At 41.6% G+C, this 17,150-nt stretch overlaps 1 protein-coding gene across 1 annotated transcript in view; it reads left to right on the forward strand.

Moving 5' to 3' along the window:
• Positions 1-17,150, forward strand: part of LOC133014568 (collagen alpha-1(XIV) chain-like) — a 131,388-nt gene that overhangs the window by 60,211 nt on the left and 54,027 nt on the right. The window contains exons 26-29 of the mRNA XM_061081833.1: positions 1,278-1,417; positions 4,262-4,385; positions 16,490-16,633; positions 16,921-17,085. Coding sequence (XP_060937816.1) covers positions 1,278-1,417; positions 4,262-4,385; positions 16,490-16,633; positions 16,921-17,085 — 573 coding nt within the window. The remainder of the gene's footprint in view (positions 1-1,277; positions 1,418-4,261; positions 4,386-16,489; positions 16,634-16,920; positions 17,086-17,150) is intronic.

Below are 17,150 nucleotides of genomic sequence, written 5' to 3' on the forward strand. Positions count from 1 at the left end.
CAGACCATGCTTCTCCTGTGTTCCTGTCTGATGGGCTCACATTAGAGGCTGACCTGCAGGATCAACTCCTCAGACTGAAGCGATGCACCTGCTGAGCCCGTCTGTAAGCATTTCTATCTGACCTTCGTCAGACCAGTGCCTCTGTCTGTGATGACATGCAACCTTTACCTAGGACAGCTCCACAAAGACAGAGGAAAGAGAAAGCATGGTAGAGGAAGCAGAAGAGGAAAAGGAAGATGGTTTTACAAAGTGATGGGCAGGATAATCAAAGAAATAAAGCTGTAGACTAAAAGCAGAAGGGAGGTGGCAGAAAATCCTGCCTGTGTTTAGATTTGGGCAACTAAAGTTCTTTGGTTAAGGGTTAGGGAAACATCATGGTTTTGGTGAAATGTAAACAGACATGGTTCGTCTGAAATTACAGTTTTTCAGTATTAAACCAGACCACAACTTTATTTTATAACCTTAACCAAGAGCTTTCAGTGTATAAACACAAACCAATCAAAGTAAAAAAAATGCTGCAGCCACTTTAAATTGTTATTAAAACCAAGATCAGGTCTTTTGTCAAAAAACTGATTCGAATTTGGTGGTCAAAGGTCAAATTAGTTTTTCACAAATGTTTAATTTGCTAAAATAAAGAAGTGATGAGATGGTTGTAAACTGCTACTTGAGAAATACAATCATGAGGAGGTAAAACTTTTTTTTTATTGTATATGCTCCTCCTTTCTCCTTTAGGTTTTTTTTTTTTCACAAGGATTTATGGTGGCTGAAATGATCATTAATGGGTTTTGGGAATTTAGTGCAGACTTGGAATTTGAAAACTTGTTAAAATCCCCTAACAACTTTACAGCAGCAAAGATAACCCCACTGGGAGTCATTAAGAAACATGAGAAGAATAAAAGCAGAAGCAGAAGTCACTGATGGAGCAGGAATATGAATGAGCGGCCTACAAAAGAAGAAAGATATAAAAAGATGTCGTGGTCAGTTTAAAACTCTGTGTAAGAGAGTGTGGACAATACGTTTAATCTTATTTAAATCCTATAAACTGAATATCCACTCTTTGCATATTTACCCTGTTTCAGTGGATGTATATTTGCAGTGCTTCATACTTTGCATATTTACTGAATATATTAGATAGGCAGTTATGCATTCAGCTAATGCTCTGTCCTCCACTGCCCTTCTTTCTGTATGAAATTACTTTTTAAATAAGAAAATTATGTGCTGGCTAAATCAATATGCATATATAAATAGGCCGTTTGTTCGTCTGTTTGTCTGTCCAGTGTGCAAGGAGGCCAAGGCTGACCTGGCGTTCCTGGTCGACGGCTCCTGGTCCATCGGAGACGACAACTTCCTGAAGATCACGCGTTTCCTCTACAGCACCATGGGATCGCTGGATCTGGTCGGACCGGATGGCACCCAGGTCAGTCATGTGACCACACCTTCACGTCAGAGAGGAAGAACTCCAGATTAAAACCTCAAACTTTAAGTTTTGCTCATTCCTACCCTCCTTTTCCCCACATTCATCATTACAAGGGGACAGATTTTGGATCTGAAATCGTTAGAATGCCGTCTCGACCACCTCACACGGACTAATGTTACACTGAGTCTCCCTGGAGAGCTGCTATTCACTTTTATGGCTGCTAGTGGTTCTTATGTCTAGTCTAAATGTCTATGTCTAGTGAAAATTACTGTACACACAGTAGCAACCAACAGAAATACAAATGCACACATGGATAGGTTTTAATTCTTTTTCACTCTCTAATTGATTCTCCTTGTTGCAGCATTTTTCCTTGTGAGAAATTAATGCCTAGGGAAAATACAATGTACAGCAGATGCTGAGGGTCTAGCCAAAACGTGGTCGTGCTGAAAACCAGAATAATGTTGAAATGGTAAAGAAATGATAAATCTTAGTGGCTTAAGAGGCCATTCAGGGAGAAGTGATGTGAAAACATACATATATTTCCCATAAAACAAAGATTACAAACATGTTTTTCTCCCTTGCTGCCTTGCACATTCAATAAGCCTTTACGCACAGTACATCCAACAACAATGCTCCTTCCTCTCACCCACACAGCCTCGTATGCTGTAGCCCATTTCAGAAAGAGAAAGAGAAGGAAAAAATTGTTTTAATTTCCTCTCAAATGTCCCTGAAACTACTTTCATTCGGCAGATAAATGGAATAAAGGACACTGGTTGCTTTACTCTCAACATCTACGATTTTCTGTCTTTAATCTACTATTTATTTCTCCTTTTCTGAGATTCACTGTCACTGTTAAATTTCAGATGGAAATAGAAGTGTCGCACATTTGATGAAATAATGAACCCTGAACAGTTTGAGCGTACTGCTCTTCCTTTCCACCCCTGTGCTTTTGGCTCATTTACTGACTGAGGAAAGCTGCTGCGGCTGCTGCTGCTGCTGCTGTGTTAACTGATATGGACAAATACTTTGGTGCAGCATTCCCCCGTTTTCTTGATCCATCCCCAGAGAAATCAGCACGAGCGCAGCCTTATATCTGAATAGTTTAGAGAAGTAAGAGGGAACTTTAAACCCCCAGTGAGTGAATCTTTACTCTCCGGATGGACCTTTTGTTGCTGAGCAGTATTGGATTAACTCCACTCATTTGCTGCCAGTACCAGAAAACATTATTTCTCTGGCAGGAAGAGTCGTAATAAATGAAGTCTGGATGCAGTAAAACCCGGGATAAACATGAAATGGCTCAACTGCTGACAAAAGCACTTTATTCTTGATTATTCTGATTCTTAGAAACTTAAGCAATCACATTACCGCAGTGACTATTACCATCTTCACCGCCTCAGAATGGCTCTCATGTATCAGGTCTCATCAATAGGTAATGCCAGGCTTTAACTTGGGGCAATACCTCGCTGTTGTCATTGAGGACTAATTTCTTCATTGTGCTTCCTGCCTGCATGGCCCACCACTATATATTAGCAGAGCTCAGCAGTTTCATTTCTCACACTGTAGAGGTGTTCACTAAACCCCCCTTTCTTTCATTTGTTGAATGTGTGGTGTTAAGCAGTTTGCTACCCTCACTATGCCCCATAACCCTCTGGCAGTAGGCTACCGAGAGCTAAACAGCGGCTGTAATGTGAAAGAGTTGGCTGGTAAACGTCGGCCGCCCTGAGCCAAGAACAGCACCATTAACAGTCTGGAGGTAATGACAGTTGTTCTCCCCTCTCACAGGAAGGCAATTAGATCGATTATAGCTCAGATTAGGGAGTCTGAATGAATTTGAGAGTTTTGAACACACATATATGTAAATCTTTGTGATTTTCTAAAAAATGTATTAATAAATTAATGAAAAAATTAGCAAAACAACATAAAACACACATTAACTAACATAGAAAACGTGTATAAATTAACATATGTATAACCCCCGGTTGTATAAACAAAGTTCCACATCGACCAATACAAACTGATGATTATAAGAAAACAATAAAGTAAATCTAAAGATATAATTCTACAGATATAATTAAGAAAAGTATCTATCTTTTAAATATGGTGGAAAGGTAGATGATTTTTACAGCTTTTCCACTGACATCTTTGTGCGTTTTAACCTAGAGACTTGAAATAAAGGTGTAATATTCCTGTTCCACACCTTAAGCAACTTCTTCTGTTCAGTAAAATATCAAGACCACCAATACTCACCAGGTGAGAAAATGGTCAAATCTGTGAGCCATTACTCTTTTCACCTATTAAACCTTTAACATTCTGGATACACACTTTATACATTTTATTACAAACTCTGAAAATGTCACGCTTTGGCTTCTCTTGTGTGTACGGTTTCAACTTTCCCATCTGCACAGTATCTCCTTTGTGGGGCCGTTTAGGAACACTCGTTCAATTTCATATAATTACAGTGAACAAAGGCCGCATCTGTTTGATTCCGTCATTGCTGTATATATAAATATATAAATGCAGAAATTGCAGGTGATAATGAGGAAAGTTATTAGATTTTTGGACCCAGAGCCGAGTATTTTGGTTTCAAAGTTCACAGTTAATGCTGCATGAGCTGCTTGGAGGGATTTGGCTTCTTGCTTTTTGTTGTGGAAGAAGAGAAAAAAAACAAAGCTGAGCACTTATGTAGAAACTCAGTGGTATTCCAAAAATAATGACTGAATGGGAACTTTTAGGTAAACTGTCCCTGTATTGTTTAAAAAGAAAGTGAGTTTATAATTTGATTTGATGTGTGCTTTGAACCTACGTAACTCATCTGTCTGTCTTACCGTCTCCGCCTCTCTCCAGGTGGCCATTGTGCAGTTCAGTGACGATGCCCGGACGGAATTCCAGCTGAGTTCCCATAGCAACAAGGAAGCACTGCTTGAAGCTATTCAGAACATCAGATACAAAGGAGGGAACACCAAGACAGGTCAGAGGAGTGTAATAATAATTCATGCAGTCCAACCAGAGTCAGCTTGATACCTCGGTCTAAAAATACCTCAACAATCTCACCACAAGACCTTTATTGGCTGTTTTGGAGCATTGGACAATTTTACACAATCCCTCCTCGTTTGTCCATTCGTCATGGAACATATTGAAGTTAACATTTTCGTTTTTCAAAGCACTTATGTATGCATGTTCAGATCAAAGTTAATTCCTGACCTTGAAATAAGCAGTTTACTGAACAATCAGTTACCACATAAGATACTCACTGTCTCCCTCAGTAGTTGATCTGGAACTTTGTGGCCTTTGTGGGCAGCGTAGACCATGAAGGCTGAACCTGATCCAAGTCACCAGATTCTCCCAGCCGCACTGCTGTCGCCTATCAAAAGATCTGCACCTGAATACTACAAGAAAGCATCTTGTTTTTTTAACATGTAGCTGCTCAGTTGATGATTCAAAAAGAGGCAGCCCTTGCGAAAGGCAACTGGACAGACTTTGCTGAGGAAGACACAGTCGGACAGCTTCTTGTGAGAAGGTGAGATCTGATGTGGTCTTGGTTAAGCAACCACTGTGGTCAAGGTCAAAGATTGACTTTAAAACTTGACACAACAGAACCAACATTGGAAGAAGCTGCAACATATTGCAGAGGGGAAAATACTTTGGTTTGTGAATCTTTTGTAATATTCATGTGAAAGTGTCCAGCTGTGCAGGTGCATGTCATTAATGTGGATTTACAGGTAGTGCTGCTCGTTCTGAGCACTTTAAATCTCCATAAGTCCAGGTCATGGCTCAGTGTCGGCTCAGAGTAATTGTGTTCTCTATCATCTCGACTGCTGATCAGCAGATATTATCTCCCCACTTAACTCTTCCTCCCTCTTCTTCCTCCTCTTTCTCCACTGTCTTGCCAACTTCCTACTTTCCTCACCTCCATCACTTTGGTGACAGTCCTTGAAAACTCTGCCTCCTTTTCATCATGTCCCTCTCCCTGTCCATCTTCCCTTTTGTCTCCAAAATCCTACTCCACCTCTGTTCGAGTACACTCCCTTCTTCTTCATACCTCCTTCTTTTTAAACTCTTCTTCTGTTCTCCCCCATACTCCTTACATACACATTGATCCATTGTATTGTCTTAGAGGTCAAAACCTTTTAAAATAAACATAATCATTTACAAAAATTTCAAAAAAATCCTCATCATCCATTCTGTCCATATTGCCCTATACAAGCCATAAACATATAGGTTTAGAATATGTTATGTGTATAGATATGACAGTTTCCATTTTTTTTGTAAGTTATTAAACAATTATCATATGTGCTTATTTAATAAATAATAAGTCTTGTTACTGCTTCAGACAGGTGGAGATTATTTTCTTGTTGAGTTTAATGAGGATTTGGGGGGTTTCAGTTGTTCCTCTTCCTCTGTGATAGACGCTAACATAGATCAACAGTGTTTAAGCCGAGCTGTATACTTTTGGAGAGTTTGCCCAAACCTCCTAAATTACATCTTACTCCTCTAGTCCATTCAGAGGTAGACGACTACTTTCTTATGTTTAAGGAAAGTCTTTAAACCCGAAACGATTCCCTTTCATTTCATTCTTAAACCTCAATGTCTCCTCTGAGACCCCACCAGGTCCCTCCCTGTGTCTAAATCCATTAAAGCCCTCAAATAGGAGGCTGTAGCTGTCTGCCTCTTCAACCCCCGGCCTCTGGCAGATCAATCTGTGTAGAAGCCAAGAAGAAACCACAACGCTTCAATGTGTTATTTTAATGTTTTTTGTGTAAGCAGTTAGTTTATACTTTACTGCCTTTGTCCAATAATCCACAGGGCAAGCTAACACATTGAATTTAGATTTTGAAATTGTTAAAGTAAACATGAATTCACTGTAAAGTTACAAAACTTAATCAGTAACAGTTTCCTTTCTCTTTTTGGATGGCATCACAGTGTTTACCAGAAAATAGGTTTCGCAACCTGATTCATTCCTGGTAACCTCACCATCTCAGACAGTTAACCATAGAGCTGCTCCTCTAGCAACAGGAGTTTCTTTCTCAGTGGAACTGCAGTTTGTTACTGGAGGGGAAGAGACAGCTTCTTTCTGAGCAAAGATCAGGTCATATGCCTCATTTCTCTGTACCCATGGCCTCAGGTCAACGTATACTGAAAAGCATAAAAATACATTTCATCTATTGTGAAACTGTAGCGAATAAGAAGACGTCAGCCAAGTAGATGGTCCTTCATATGTGGACCTGATGGCATTTGAGTTCACACAGTGTCCACATGTGTCCCAGACGACCTCCCAATGTGGTTTGAGGGATCTGATCTTAGGACAAACTCATTTGGGTGCATTCAGACCTGTTCTGCCATTCTCAGGGCGGATGTTAATACCAGGACTGAATGGGTTCAAAGACTTTAGACCCAGTTCAGTATCCCATGATTGTGAAGAAGGGCTTGTTGAGGATTGGAGGGTTCTGAAGCTTATATATCTGGGATTTAGCTTTTCACTATGCATTTATTCATTAAGGCTTTAGTGAGACTCTGAGTGGCTTCACGAATGATTGATTTAATGTAGCTGCTCCTGTGTGAGTCTTTATCCCTGTGCATACACATACTGTAGAGTGTGTTCTCCTGGGTGCGTGTGTGTGGGACAAGCTGACGTACTGTATGTAAACCAGTCTTACTTCTAATCTTTAACAGCTCAGATATATATTCAATAGATTAGTCAGGATGTGGTTTTCCTTCAATGATTTTTCTGCAGCACCATGATTAACTTCTTCCTGCTTCGATTATATGCACTTGTATCAGACCCTCACTAAATTCACAAGGTTTATGAGACTTAAATGAGTTCAGGAACAAATGTATGAAGGGCCCTTGAATGTGTTTCTCTGACTATAAAAATAACCTATTCAGAGTCAACAGTATATTTTCTGCAATGCATTTCATTATCCGAATCACTCTTAGGACTCGCCAACAGTGACTTTTCAAATAATAAAAGATTTTATAGCTCTTATAATCACGCGGAGAGAATATTACAGTCATTTTCTCGTCTTACTGATTTCATCTTAGCAGGGTAAAAGTCTCCTCATTCATTTTATCGAACCAAGGCTTTGGACGCTAAAGCAAGAGAGACGATTTCAGCATCTTTTTCTTTTCTATTTATTCTCTTACCGTTTCCACATTCACAATGTGTTTCTAATATTATGACAGCAACAGAACTGTTGCCAGACACGAGGCTGAAGCCAAACAGACACGGATTATTTCCCAAACGCAAAGTGATGGATCACCGATCAATGGCAGGCTTTTCAACACGGATGGATTTGTTTTTTTTTTCTTTATCCTCTTTCTTACACTAGTGCAATGCCTATTCTAAACCTGCCACATTCATGATCAACAACGTCACTTGCATTGATGAATCCTTGCCGCCGCTGCTACACAGCGCTGGTCGCCTGTTTATTCAATGTTTATGAATATTGAACGTATGACATGTCCACATTGCACCAGATTTGACACTGCCCTTCCTTTGGCCGATAACAATGCCCGTGCTAAATGTGAAGCCGAGAAGATGAAGTGTTTTTAAAATTTGAGATTTCTGAAATTATTACATCAGATTTGACGGATGCTCTTGTCTTCCCAGTCCACCCAATCTCTTCCCTTTCCTCTTTTAAACTTTTACCCCTTGGAGACTCTCCTCTTCTACCTCCTTTTCCTCCTCTTCTCCTTCTGTCCTCTGTCTTACTTCATGCTTGGCTAGCTTCTGTAATTCCAGTCTCGCCCAGCGTGATCAGAGGACAGTGTAGAAACAGATGTATCACTGGCAGATATCTGACAGCACAATACTTTACAGGCCAAGCACTCTATCATTTCTCACCACTGACAGCTCAGGGAAGAAAAAAAAACTGGAGGAGGAGGAGGCGAAGATGTTGTCTCAGTATTTTATTTGGTTAGAAGTTGAAATTGGGACACCATACACAAAGAAGTCTTTAGGCTACACACTCCTACATCTGCGAGTGGTTTGTCAATTATGAGTCTACTGCTTCCTATGATATTCAAAACTGACAGCAGAAAAGCATTATGCTCAATTACACTGTTATAGCCTCCAGAGAGCTCTGTTGCTGCGGATAAGCGAAGTGAACCTGACCTCTGAACAATAAGGACGATCAGTGAATAATAACAAACTCCATGATACTCCTCTTTCAGTAGCTACAGTATATACTTAAAAATCCAAGAAAAGTGGGAAGAGAAAGTGTTAAAAGGACAAAAGTAGTTTAGGATTAAACGCAGGGATTGTCTGTGTAATTTTGAAAAGGTTGGGGGGGATGAATACATGAGCTGTATGGACTATCGCTGTAAAAAATGTTGCCTTTTTCCTCGTTAACGAATTGGACATAGGACATTTATGGTAAGTTTATCTATTTACTTTGTGCTATGAAAACGGGGTGCAACGGTCTGATTGACAGCGTGTACTGTATGTCGGCAGGACCTCACTACAGTAGCTCCATCCCACGATTGCTGCTTTGCAGACTCTGGCTCCAAACTCTCAAGATGGCAGCGTTAGCATCTGGGATATTTTTGCTTTATTTCTGGATAGTGGGAGGAAGTACAGAGGTTCAGAGGTCAGGTTCACTGCACTTAGCAGCAACAGAGCTCCCTCATCAACTGAATTATAATGAAAATGCAGTAAAAATGAGAGAAGTGTTTACTTACTGTTTAAAATTAGTTAGAAAAGTGCTTGAAAAACAGTCATGCACACGAGGCATCATTAAATCCTCTGTCAAATGTGCTCTGACACTATCACGGCTGCTTGTTTTGGGCAGTTCCTGAAACCTTTTAAAGCTGTCAGGACACATTTTATTGACTGATTAAGTCCATTAGCAGCTGACCTCTGCATTTTTTAAAGTTCGTCTAATTTCACGATAGCGCTTTTTACAGACTCGATTTGGGCATTTCAATCAAATTTGTTCTCCATGTTTAGATCTCATTAAAATACATAGTACCTTGTCAGTCTTCTTATTTTATATGCTAATGAAATCTTGGTCAAAATCATGTTTCCAGGGGATTATTGATACCCCATTGTCATGGAGTAATTATAGACCATATCATATATTTTATTCATGTCAGTGAAATAATAAATAATACATGTTTTTAATTAGTGAGTACATTAAAATTGTAGCAAAGGTCTCAAACATTCACCTTCGTGTAACCAGTGGGGAACAGGATGTTTCTTAGATTGTTAATGGGCTCATTCGTGCTTTCAATAACTTTGTCGGTATCTAGTCTCGAGCTACACTTGGAAAAAATGTATGCACATGGATTTACAAAATTTATGAAAAAAAATGTAGCTCCGTGCTGCGCTTACTTAGATGAGAGGATGTGGCCTTGTAAGCCCTTTGAGACTAATTGTAATTTATGAATATGGGCTTTACAAGTACAATTTGATTGATTGATACTAGATGATGGTACTACAGTTAAAGTGGTGTGGAGAGGGTGGAAGCAACACTTATGTTGAAGGGCCATACTAGCGATTTTACATATTTTAAAGTTTATGCACCAATATATATGCTACATTATTACTGGACATTTTCACATGCATGCTGTGTGGTTTCCTTTATGATGCTTATAGTATATTTTCCTTCAAGGCAGCCAATGGTTAACATTCATTTCACTACAGCATGAAAATAACCTTTGGAAATGGTTTGATATACTGTAGATAATGACAACAAACATCTTGATGTCATATCTTTTGATCAGGGTTTGAATTGGTCCATCAAAGACACTCAACATAAACAAATTGACCGAACACAGCAAAATGGTTGTATATTTTGATTCGGTGGAAAATCATCTACTGCTTGATTTTTATTAGGTTATTTTAGAACTCTCTCACTGTATTCTGCTGAGTGAGCAAATCCTCCCTCGATACATGAAGATTTAATATTGGTTCCGTCATCATTGGAGCTGCATCAGAAAACGACATTTGTTGGAGTGTAAATGTTATAAATATCAGGTTTTATATTCGTGTAATACACCTGCGATGTGTTGCGGGTGGAAATCAAAGGCAGGAGGCGTCGTTCTCAAGTTAAAATTAAGCAGGTTTATTCAGAGGTCACAGGTCAGGAAACTGCGGTGTCTAGCAAATGGACATGCATGGTCCACTGATCCTGTACAGGAGAAATGGCGCTTAGTCAGAGTGCGCACAAAGCTTATATATTGATACTGGGCATGACAGAGGTTCTTCTTGGATTGGGATTGGTCGAGACTAGACGGTCCTGCCTTCCTGGCGTTGGGTCCTCCTCCTGGCATTGCGTGATGACGACGTTGTACGTTCACGCCATTGCTATGGTTACCAGAGGTCATAAGCATGTTGCCTGAGTGTGTGTGCTCAGTATATGTGTGAAGTGAAGTGAAGTGAGGTCATAGTGTCCCGGCCTCAAAGCATTCTAAGACTGATAATTTCACAGGAGAGAAGACATCTCAGTATTTAATATAATGAAGTTATTCATGAAAGCATTGTGAGAGAAAGCCTCCCCTACCTCTAATCTGCTGTGTATTAGACTCCCTGTGTCACACCCCGCCTCGGGTGAAGGTAATGTAACCTTAAAAAGACTGGACTTTCAAACCCAAAGATGGCAAGGCATACAGTTGCAAATTGGTTTATAACAACATTTATTCTCCCAAAGTGTCAAAATAAGTGCACAACATACATAGGAGGCCAAAACCCAAACATCTGCAAATAGTCAAATAAAAACATATTCAAAACCAATTCCACAATCAAATAATTCAATCAATTCAAATAATCAATAATCAAATATTCTCTATAATAAATCAAAGCATATTCAAAATCAAATACCGGTGCTTCAAATAATCAATGTCAATAAATCGAAATAGGCATTAGTAAAATAAATGCAAATTAAACTCAATTACAACATAATAGAATAATCACATCAGTAGATATTCCGTGGAGAGCTGAGCACCCTGCACAACACCGACAACCTCCTCCGGCAACAGCATGCAGCAGACTGTCAGAAGGACAGCAGCTCACCCCTTATATACCCCATGGCCCCTCCCACTAGACAGGCCCAATCAACAGGGGGATTATAATACTGAGCATTTTGCCAACCAACCATGAATACACTCATCAAAAAATACAGCATGCATGTTAATGTTACTTTCATTTAGCAGATTAGTGATTTTCACTAGTACATTTAAAATTGTCACTCATTAATGTCCAATGTCAATGTCCAGTGTCCCCCTTTGACACAAGGGAAAATGGTTTGGCCCAAACATGGCCAATCAGTCCAATCAGTTGCAGCAGGTATTTCCTGACACCATATTTAAAGCCCTCAGCCCCACCCTGACTCTTTTAGTCTGCAGTACAGAGCCGTGGTGAGCGGGTAAGATTGTTTGTGAGTGTTTGAACAAAGAGAATGTATGCTTGAGGGCCTTGCCGCTCACACCATCCATCAATGCGCGCCGCCGACAGGCAGCCAAACAGGGACAGTGGTCTAAACTGTCACATCACCTCCCTCCTCTCCAGGAACTGCAAGTTCAGGCAGGCGGGACAGGTAATCGGCAAGCAAGTTCGTTTTTCCAGCTCTGTGAGTAATATTGAAGCAATATGGCTGTAATGCCAAGTACCATCTGGTGACACGGGAGTTCTTATCCCTCATGGAGTTGATCCAGCTCAATGCCCGGTGGTCCGTTTCCAAATCAAAGGTCGTTCCAAGAAGATAATACCGAAGGCTGTCCAATGCCCACTTGATTGCAAGACATTCCTTTTCAATGGCAGAGTACCTAGTTTCTCTGGGATGCAGTTTACGGCTCAAATAGAGAATAGGGCATTCCTCACCCTCCTTTCCTTGTGCTAGGACGGCTCCAAGGCCCACACCAGAAGCATCGACTTGAACAAGGAATCTTTGGTTAAAGTCAGGACTTTGCAAGACCGGGGAAGAGCACATGATGGCTTTGACATTGGAGAAGGCAGTTTCACATCTTTCTGACCATTTCACTGGATTAGGGGCTGCTTTGGTAGTCAGATCTATAAGAGGAGCCGTGATGGTAGAGAAATGTGGCACAAATCTCCTGTACCACCCAGAAAGCCCCAAGAATGACCGGACTTGCTTCTTTGTCCGTGGTCTAGGACTGTCTCGGATTGCCTTCACCTTGTCCACCTGAGGACGTATTTGGCCATTGCCGAGATGGTAGCCCAGATAGCAAACCTCCGTTTTGGCCCACTCACATTTCTGGGTGTTAAGTGTGAGGCCAGCGGAATGGATCCGGAACAGGATCTGATGCAGGTGAATAAGATGGTCTTCCCAGGAAGTACTAAAGACCACCACGTCATCAAGATACGCCGCAGAAAACTGGGCACATCCCTGCAGAACTCGATCCATAAGCCGCTGAAAAGTGGCAGGGGCTCCATGGAGTCCGAACGGCATGACTGTGTAATGATAGAGACCCTCTGGGCCACGGAAGGCAGTGTACTCCCTTGATTCCTTCTCCAAAGGCACTTGCCAATATCCTTTACACAGGTCAAGGGTGGTAATGAACACAGCTTTGCCAAGTTTCTCAAGGAGTTCATCAATTCGTGGCATAGGATAAGCATCGAATTTAGAAACCGCATTCACTTTTCGTAGGTCATTACAGAGTCGTATAGTGTTGTCTTTCTTTGGAACAAGAACAATGGGATTACACCACTCACTGTCTGAGGGTTCGATCACTCCTAGATCCAGCATGGTTTGTATCTCATTGTTGAGGGGTTCCGTCATTCGCACAGGCACCCTGTATGGGCGTTGACGGATAGGGGTAGGGTTCTTTAACCGAATGACATGCTCGATTAATGGAGTTTTCCCGGGCTTTCCACTGAAAAGGTCTGGGAACTCCTCACACACCTGCAAGAGTTCAAGGGCTGGTTGTGCAGGCAAGTGACTCACGTCAGGTTGCTGTGATGTAGTAAGCATGGCTAGATCTGTATCCTCTTCGGCATCCTCCATTCCCACTTCCCGTGCCAGCATCCCCTTTTCCACAAGTTCTGGACTGTCCTGGACGTCAGTTCCTTCCACAGATCCTTTCCTCTCCTTCCATTCCTTTAGAAGGTTGATGTGGTATACCTGGGATGCCTTTCCTTTGTCCGGATGAGAGATCTCATAAGTGACAGGTCCAACTTGTCTGGCAACGGAGTAAGGACCTTGCCATTGGGCTAGCAACTTATGGCTGGAGGTTGGAAGCAAGAGGATGACCTTTTGACCTGGCCGTAGCACCCTGTGTTGTGCTTTTTGGTCATACCAGGTCTTCTGCTTCAGCTGGGCCTTTCCAAGATTCAGTTTCGCCTCAGCTCGGTATTGTTCTAGTCTGTCTCGCATCTGCAGCACATAAGAAAGCACACCCTGTGGCGCGGGTGGTTTGGACTCCCAGGATTTCTTCAAGAGATCCAACGGACCTTGAATAGGGAACCCATACATTAGTTCGAAGGGCGAAAATCCGGTAGAGGCTTGAGGTACCTCTCGATAAGCAAAGAGCACAAAGGGAAGCCATTTATCCCAGTCTCGACTGGTGTCGCCTACGAATTTGCGTAGCATGGACTTCAGTGTTTGGTTAAATCTTTCCACCAAACCATCAGTTTGTGGATGATAGGGGGTTGTGCGAATGCCAGTAATGCCAAGTTGTTTGTGAAGCTGCTTCATAAGCTTGGAAGTGAAGTTTGTGCCTTGGTCCGTAATTATCTCATCTGGAATTCCAACTCGTGAGAAGAACTGGACAAGTGAACTAATGATTTTAGGTGTCTTGATACTCCTCAGTGGGAAGGCCTCTGGAAACCTGGTTGCGTAGTCACAGAGGACAAGGATATATTCATGGCCTGCACTACACCGACAACCTCCTCCGGCAACAGCATGCAGCAGACTGTCAGAAGGACAGCAGCTCACCCCTTATATACCCCATGGCCCCTCCCACTAGACAGGCCCAATCAACAGGGGGATTATAATACTGAGCATTTTGCCAACCAACCATGAATACACTCATCAAAAAATACAGCATGCATGTTAATGTTACTTTCATTTAGCAGATTAGTGATTTTCACTAGTACATTTAAAATTGTCACTCATTAATGTCCAATGTCAATGTCCAGTGTCCCCCTTTGACACAAGGGAAAATGGTTTGGCCCAAACATGGCCAATCAGTCCAATCAGTTGCAGCAGGTATTTCCTGACACCATATTTAAAGCCCTCAGCCCCACCCTGACTCTTTTAGTCTGCAGTACAGAGCCGTGGTGAGCGGGTAAGATTGTTTGTGAGTGTTTGAACAAAGAGAATGTATGCTTGAGGGCCTTGCCGCTCACACCATCCATCAATGCGCGCCGCCGACAGGCAGCCAAACAGGGACAGTGGTCTAAACTGTCACACCCTGTTTGATACGGAGTATGAGAATGTTCAATCAACTAGCTGGAGATGTGTGTGTGTATCTGAAGTTGAGGAGCAGTATGACGTACTGTTATGTGTGAATGTGTGTGCGTTTACGCTCAAAGGACATTATGTGTATCTGACTACACGTTAAAGTGTGTGTATGTGTGTGAACAGTGGTGTATTATCAATAGATGATACGTGTGGACGTTACTTGCCACAAAGCTGTGAGCCAAGGATTGTGAGGTTTATTGGAAACAGATGATGATGTCAAACAGGCAATACAAATGTAACTTGAGTCCATTGCAGGAAAAGACACCATTCTCTGCTTTGTGTAATGTGAACCTAGACCAGGGGTGGGCAAACTTTTTGACTCGCGGGCCACAATGGGTTCCAAAATTTGACAGAGGGGCCGGGCCAGGAACAGATGGATCGAGTGTTTTTGTGAACTAATATAAATGACATGGAAAAATCATTACATGAAAGGATTTGGCCTTTACCAAGTAGCAAAGCACTTATTTGCAAGGTCTTTTAACAAAAATCCGCCTTCAGAGAAAGGCTTGCTAGCCTTTGCTATGCTCCCCAAAAAACATGCCTTGGTAGATGACTCTTTAATCGCAGTTTGTCTGTGAAAAAAAAATGTTGCTGAGTCTGTAAATTAGTCGGCAACCTCTGAGCTGCAGCCACCGGTTCTTGCGATGACTGCTTGCTAGCGTAGTTAGCATGCTTCGTAGCAAAGTGACGGCTGATGTTGTACTCCATGAAAACTGCGACAGTTTCTCTGCATATCAGGCATACAGCCTTCGATTGGACATCAGTGAAAAAGTATTTTGTTGTCGACTCCCTGTTAAACACTCGGCACTCATTGTCCACTTTTCGTTTCCTTGATCCTCTCATTTTATAGAAGGGCTCACAGGGCAAAGGGAAAAAGTGAAGGGAGATCATGTGCCTTTTCGAGCCCTATACACCACACTCCTGGGCAAATTTAATTTAGCTGACGCTTTTATCCAAAGCGACTTACAATAAGTGCATTCAACCCCGAGGGTTGAATGCACTTCAAAGTTCTTCAAAGTTCTATAGGTACGTGCCATTTAAGTGCAACAAAATTGTGAGTTTAAAAAAAAAAAAAAAAAAAAATTTAATTATTATTATTATTTTTTTTTTTTAATTATTTGGACAAGTTCGGCGGGCCGGATTAAAAAGCCCAACGGGCCGTACTTTGCCCATGTCTGACCTAGACTGTATGTAAAGATGGACGAGGCATCTTCATGTCCTCCAACTGTCCAGAAAGGAAGCTCAAATATCCTGCATACAAGGCAGTTGCCTGGGGTCAGAGTCTGAGCAGTAATGATCTTGGGTTGAAGCAATGGTCGCGACATCCCGCCAATATCTATACATATATAATCCTCCCTCCCATCTCTCTGTTTTTTTTATAGAATAAAATAAAAAATTGAGTTTGGTCCATGCTCCATCCACTAACAGGACACAGGATTTATGACCTATGTGGCAGCCAGACACCAGGTGGCGATCAAGATGCTTTTGGTTCACTTTAAGGGAGCTGTCCTCCATCTTTAGGATTCCAACAAAATGTGTTGATCTTAGTGAAAGGGAAGTGAAACCAAAGAGTCATAAGGTTGAAGAGAAACACATTCACTCTTTTTGGTTTGGTTGTTTCTAAATCAAGTGTTTTCTCTTTGTCGTCCTTCAGGTCGAGCCATCAAACATGTGAAAGAGTCCATTTTCACTTCAGAGAGCGGAGCCAGACGGGGCGTTCCCAAAGTCCTGGTTGTCCTCACTGATGGGCGATCACAGGACGATGTCAACAAAGTGTCCAAGGAGATGCAGATGGAGGGTGAGTATTTTACTGACCAATCACAAAAAGTAAAAATAACTGGTAGTTTGGTCAAGTCCTGGAAAGATCTACAGGTTTTTGTGGAGAAATTGATACTGGATGTACAGGAGGCCTCATTCAACCTGCTAGTTCTTGGATTCTGGATAAACTATATGTCACATTTTACAGTTACGAGCCGTCAGACTCTACATTTACAACCTCTAATGTATTCAATTGTTCCAGGCTATCAATCCTTTGTATTGAGTTTAATAATGTAATGAATGGTAATTTTTTTATTCCATTCTTAGGCTATATCATCTTTGCCATTGGCTTTGCGGACGCGGACTACGGAGAGCTGGTGAACATTGCCAGCAAGCCCAGCGACAGACACGTCTTTTTCGTGGACGATTTGGATGCTGTGAAGAAAATAGAGGAGCAGCTCATTACCTTCGTCTGCGAGGCTGCCACTGCCAGTGAGTAACACCACGCATGTTTAAAACAGAGAGAGAGGGAGACAGTGAGAGTTCAGGAGGGAAAA

This window comes from Limanda limanda, chromosome 11, assembly GCF_963576545.1.
Source record: "Limanda limanda chromosome 11, fLimLim1.1, whole genome shotgun sequence".
NCBI classification, from domain to species: Eukaryota; Metazoa; Chordata; class Actinopteri; order Pleuronectiformes; family Pleuronectidae; genus Limanda; species Limanda limanda.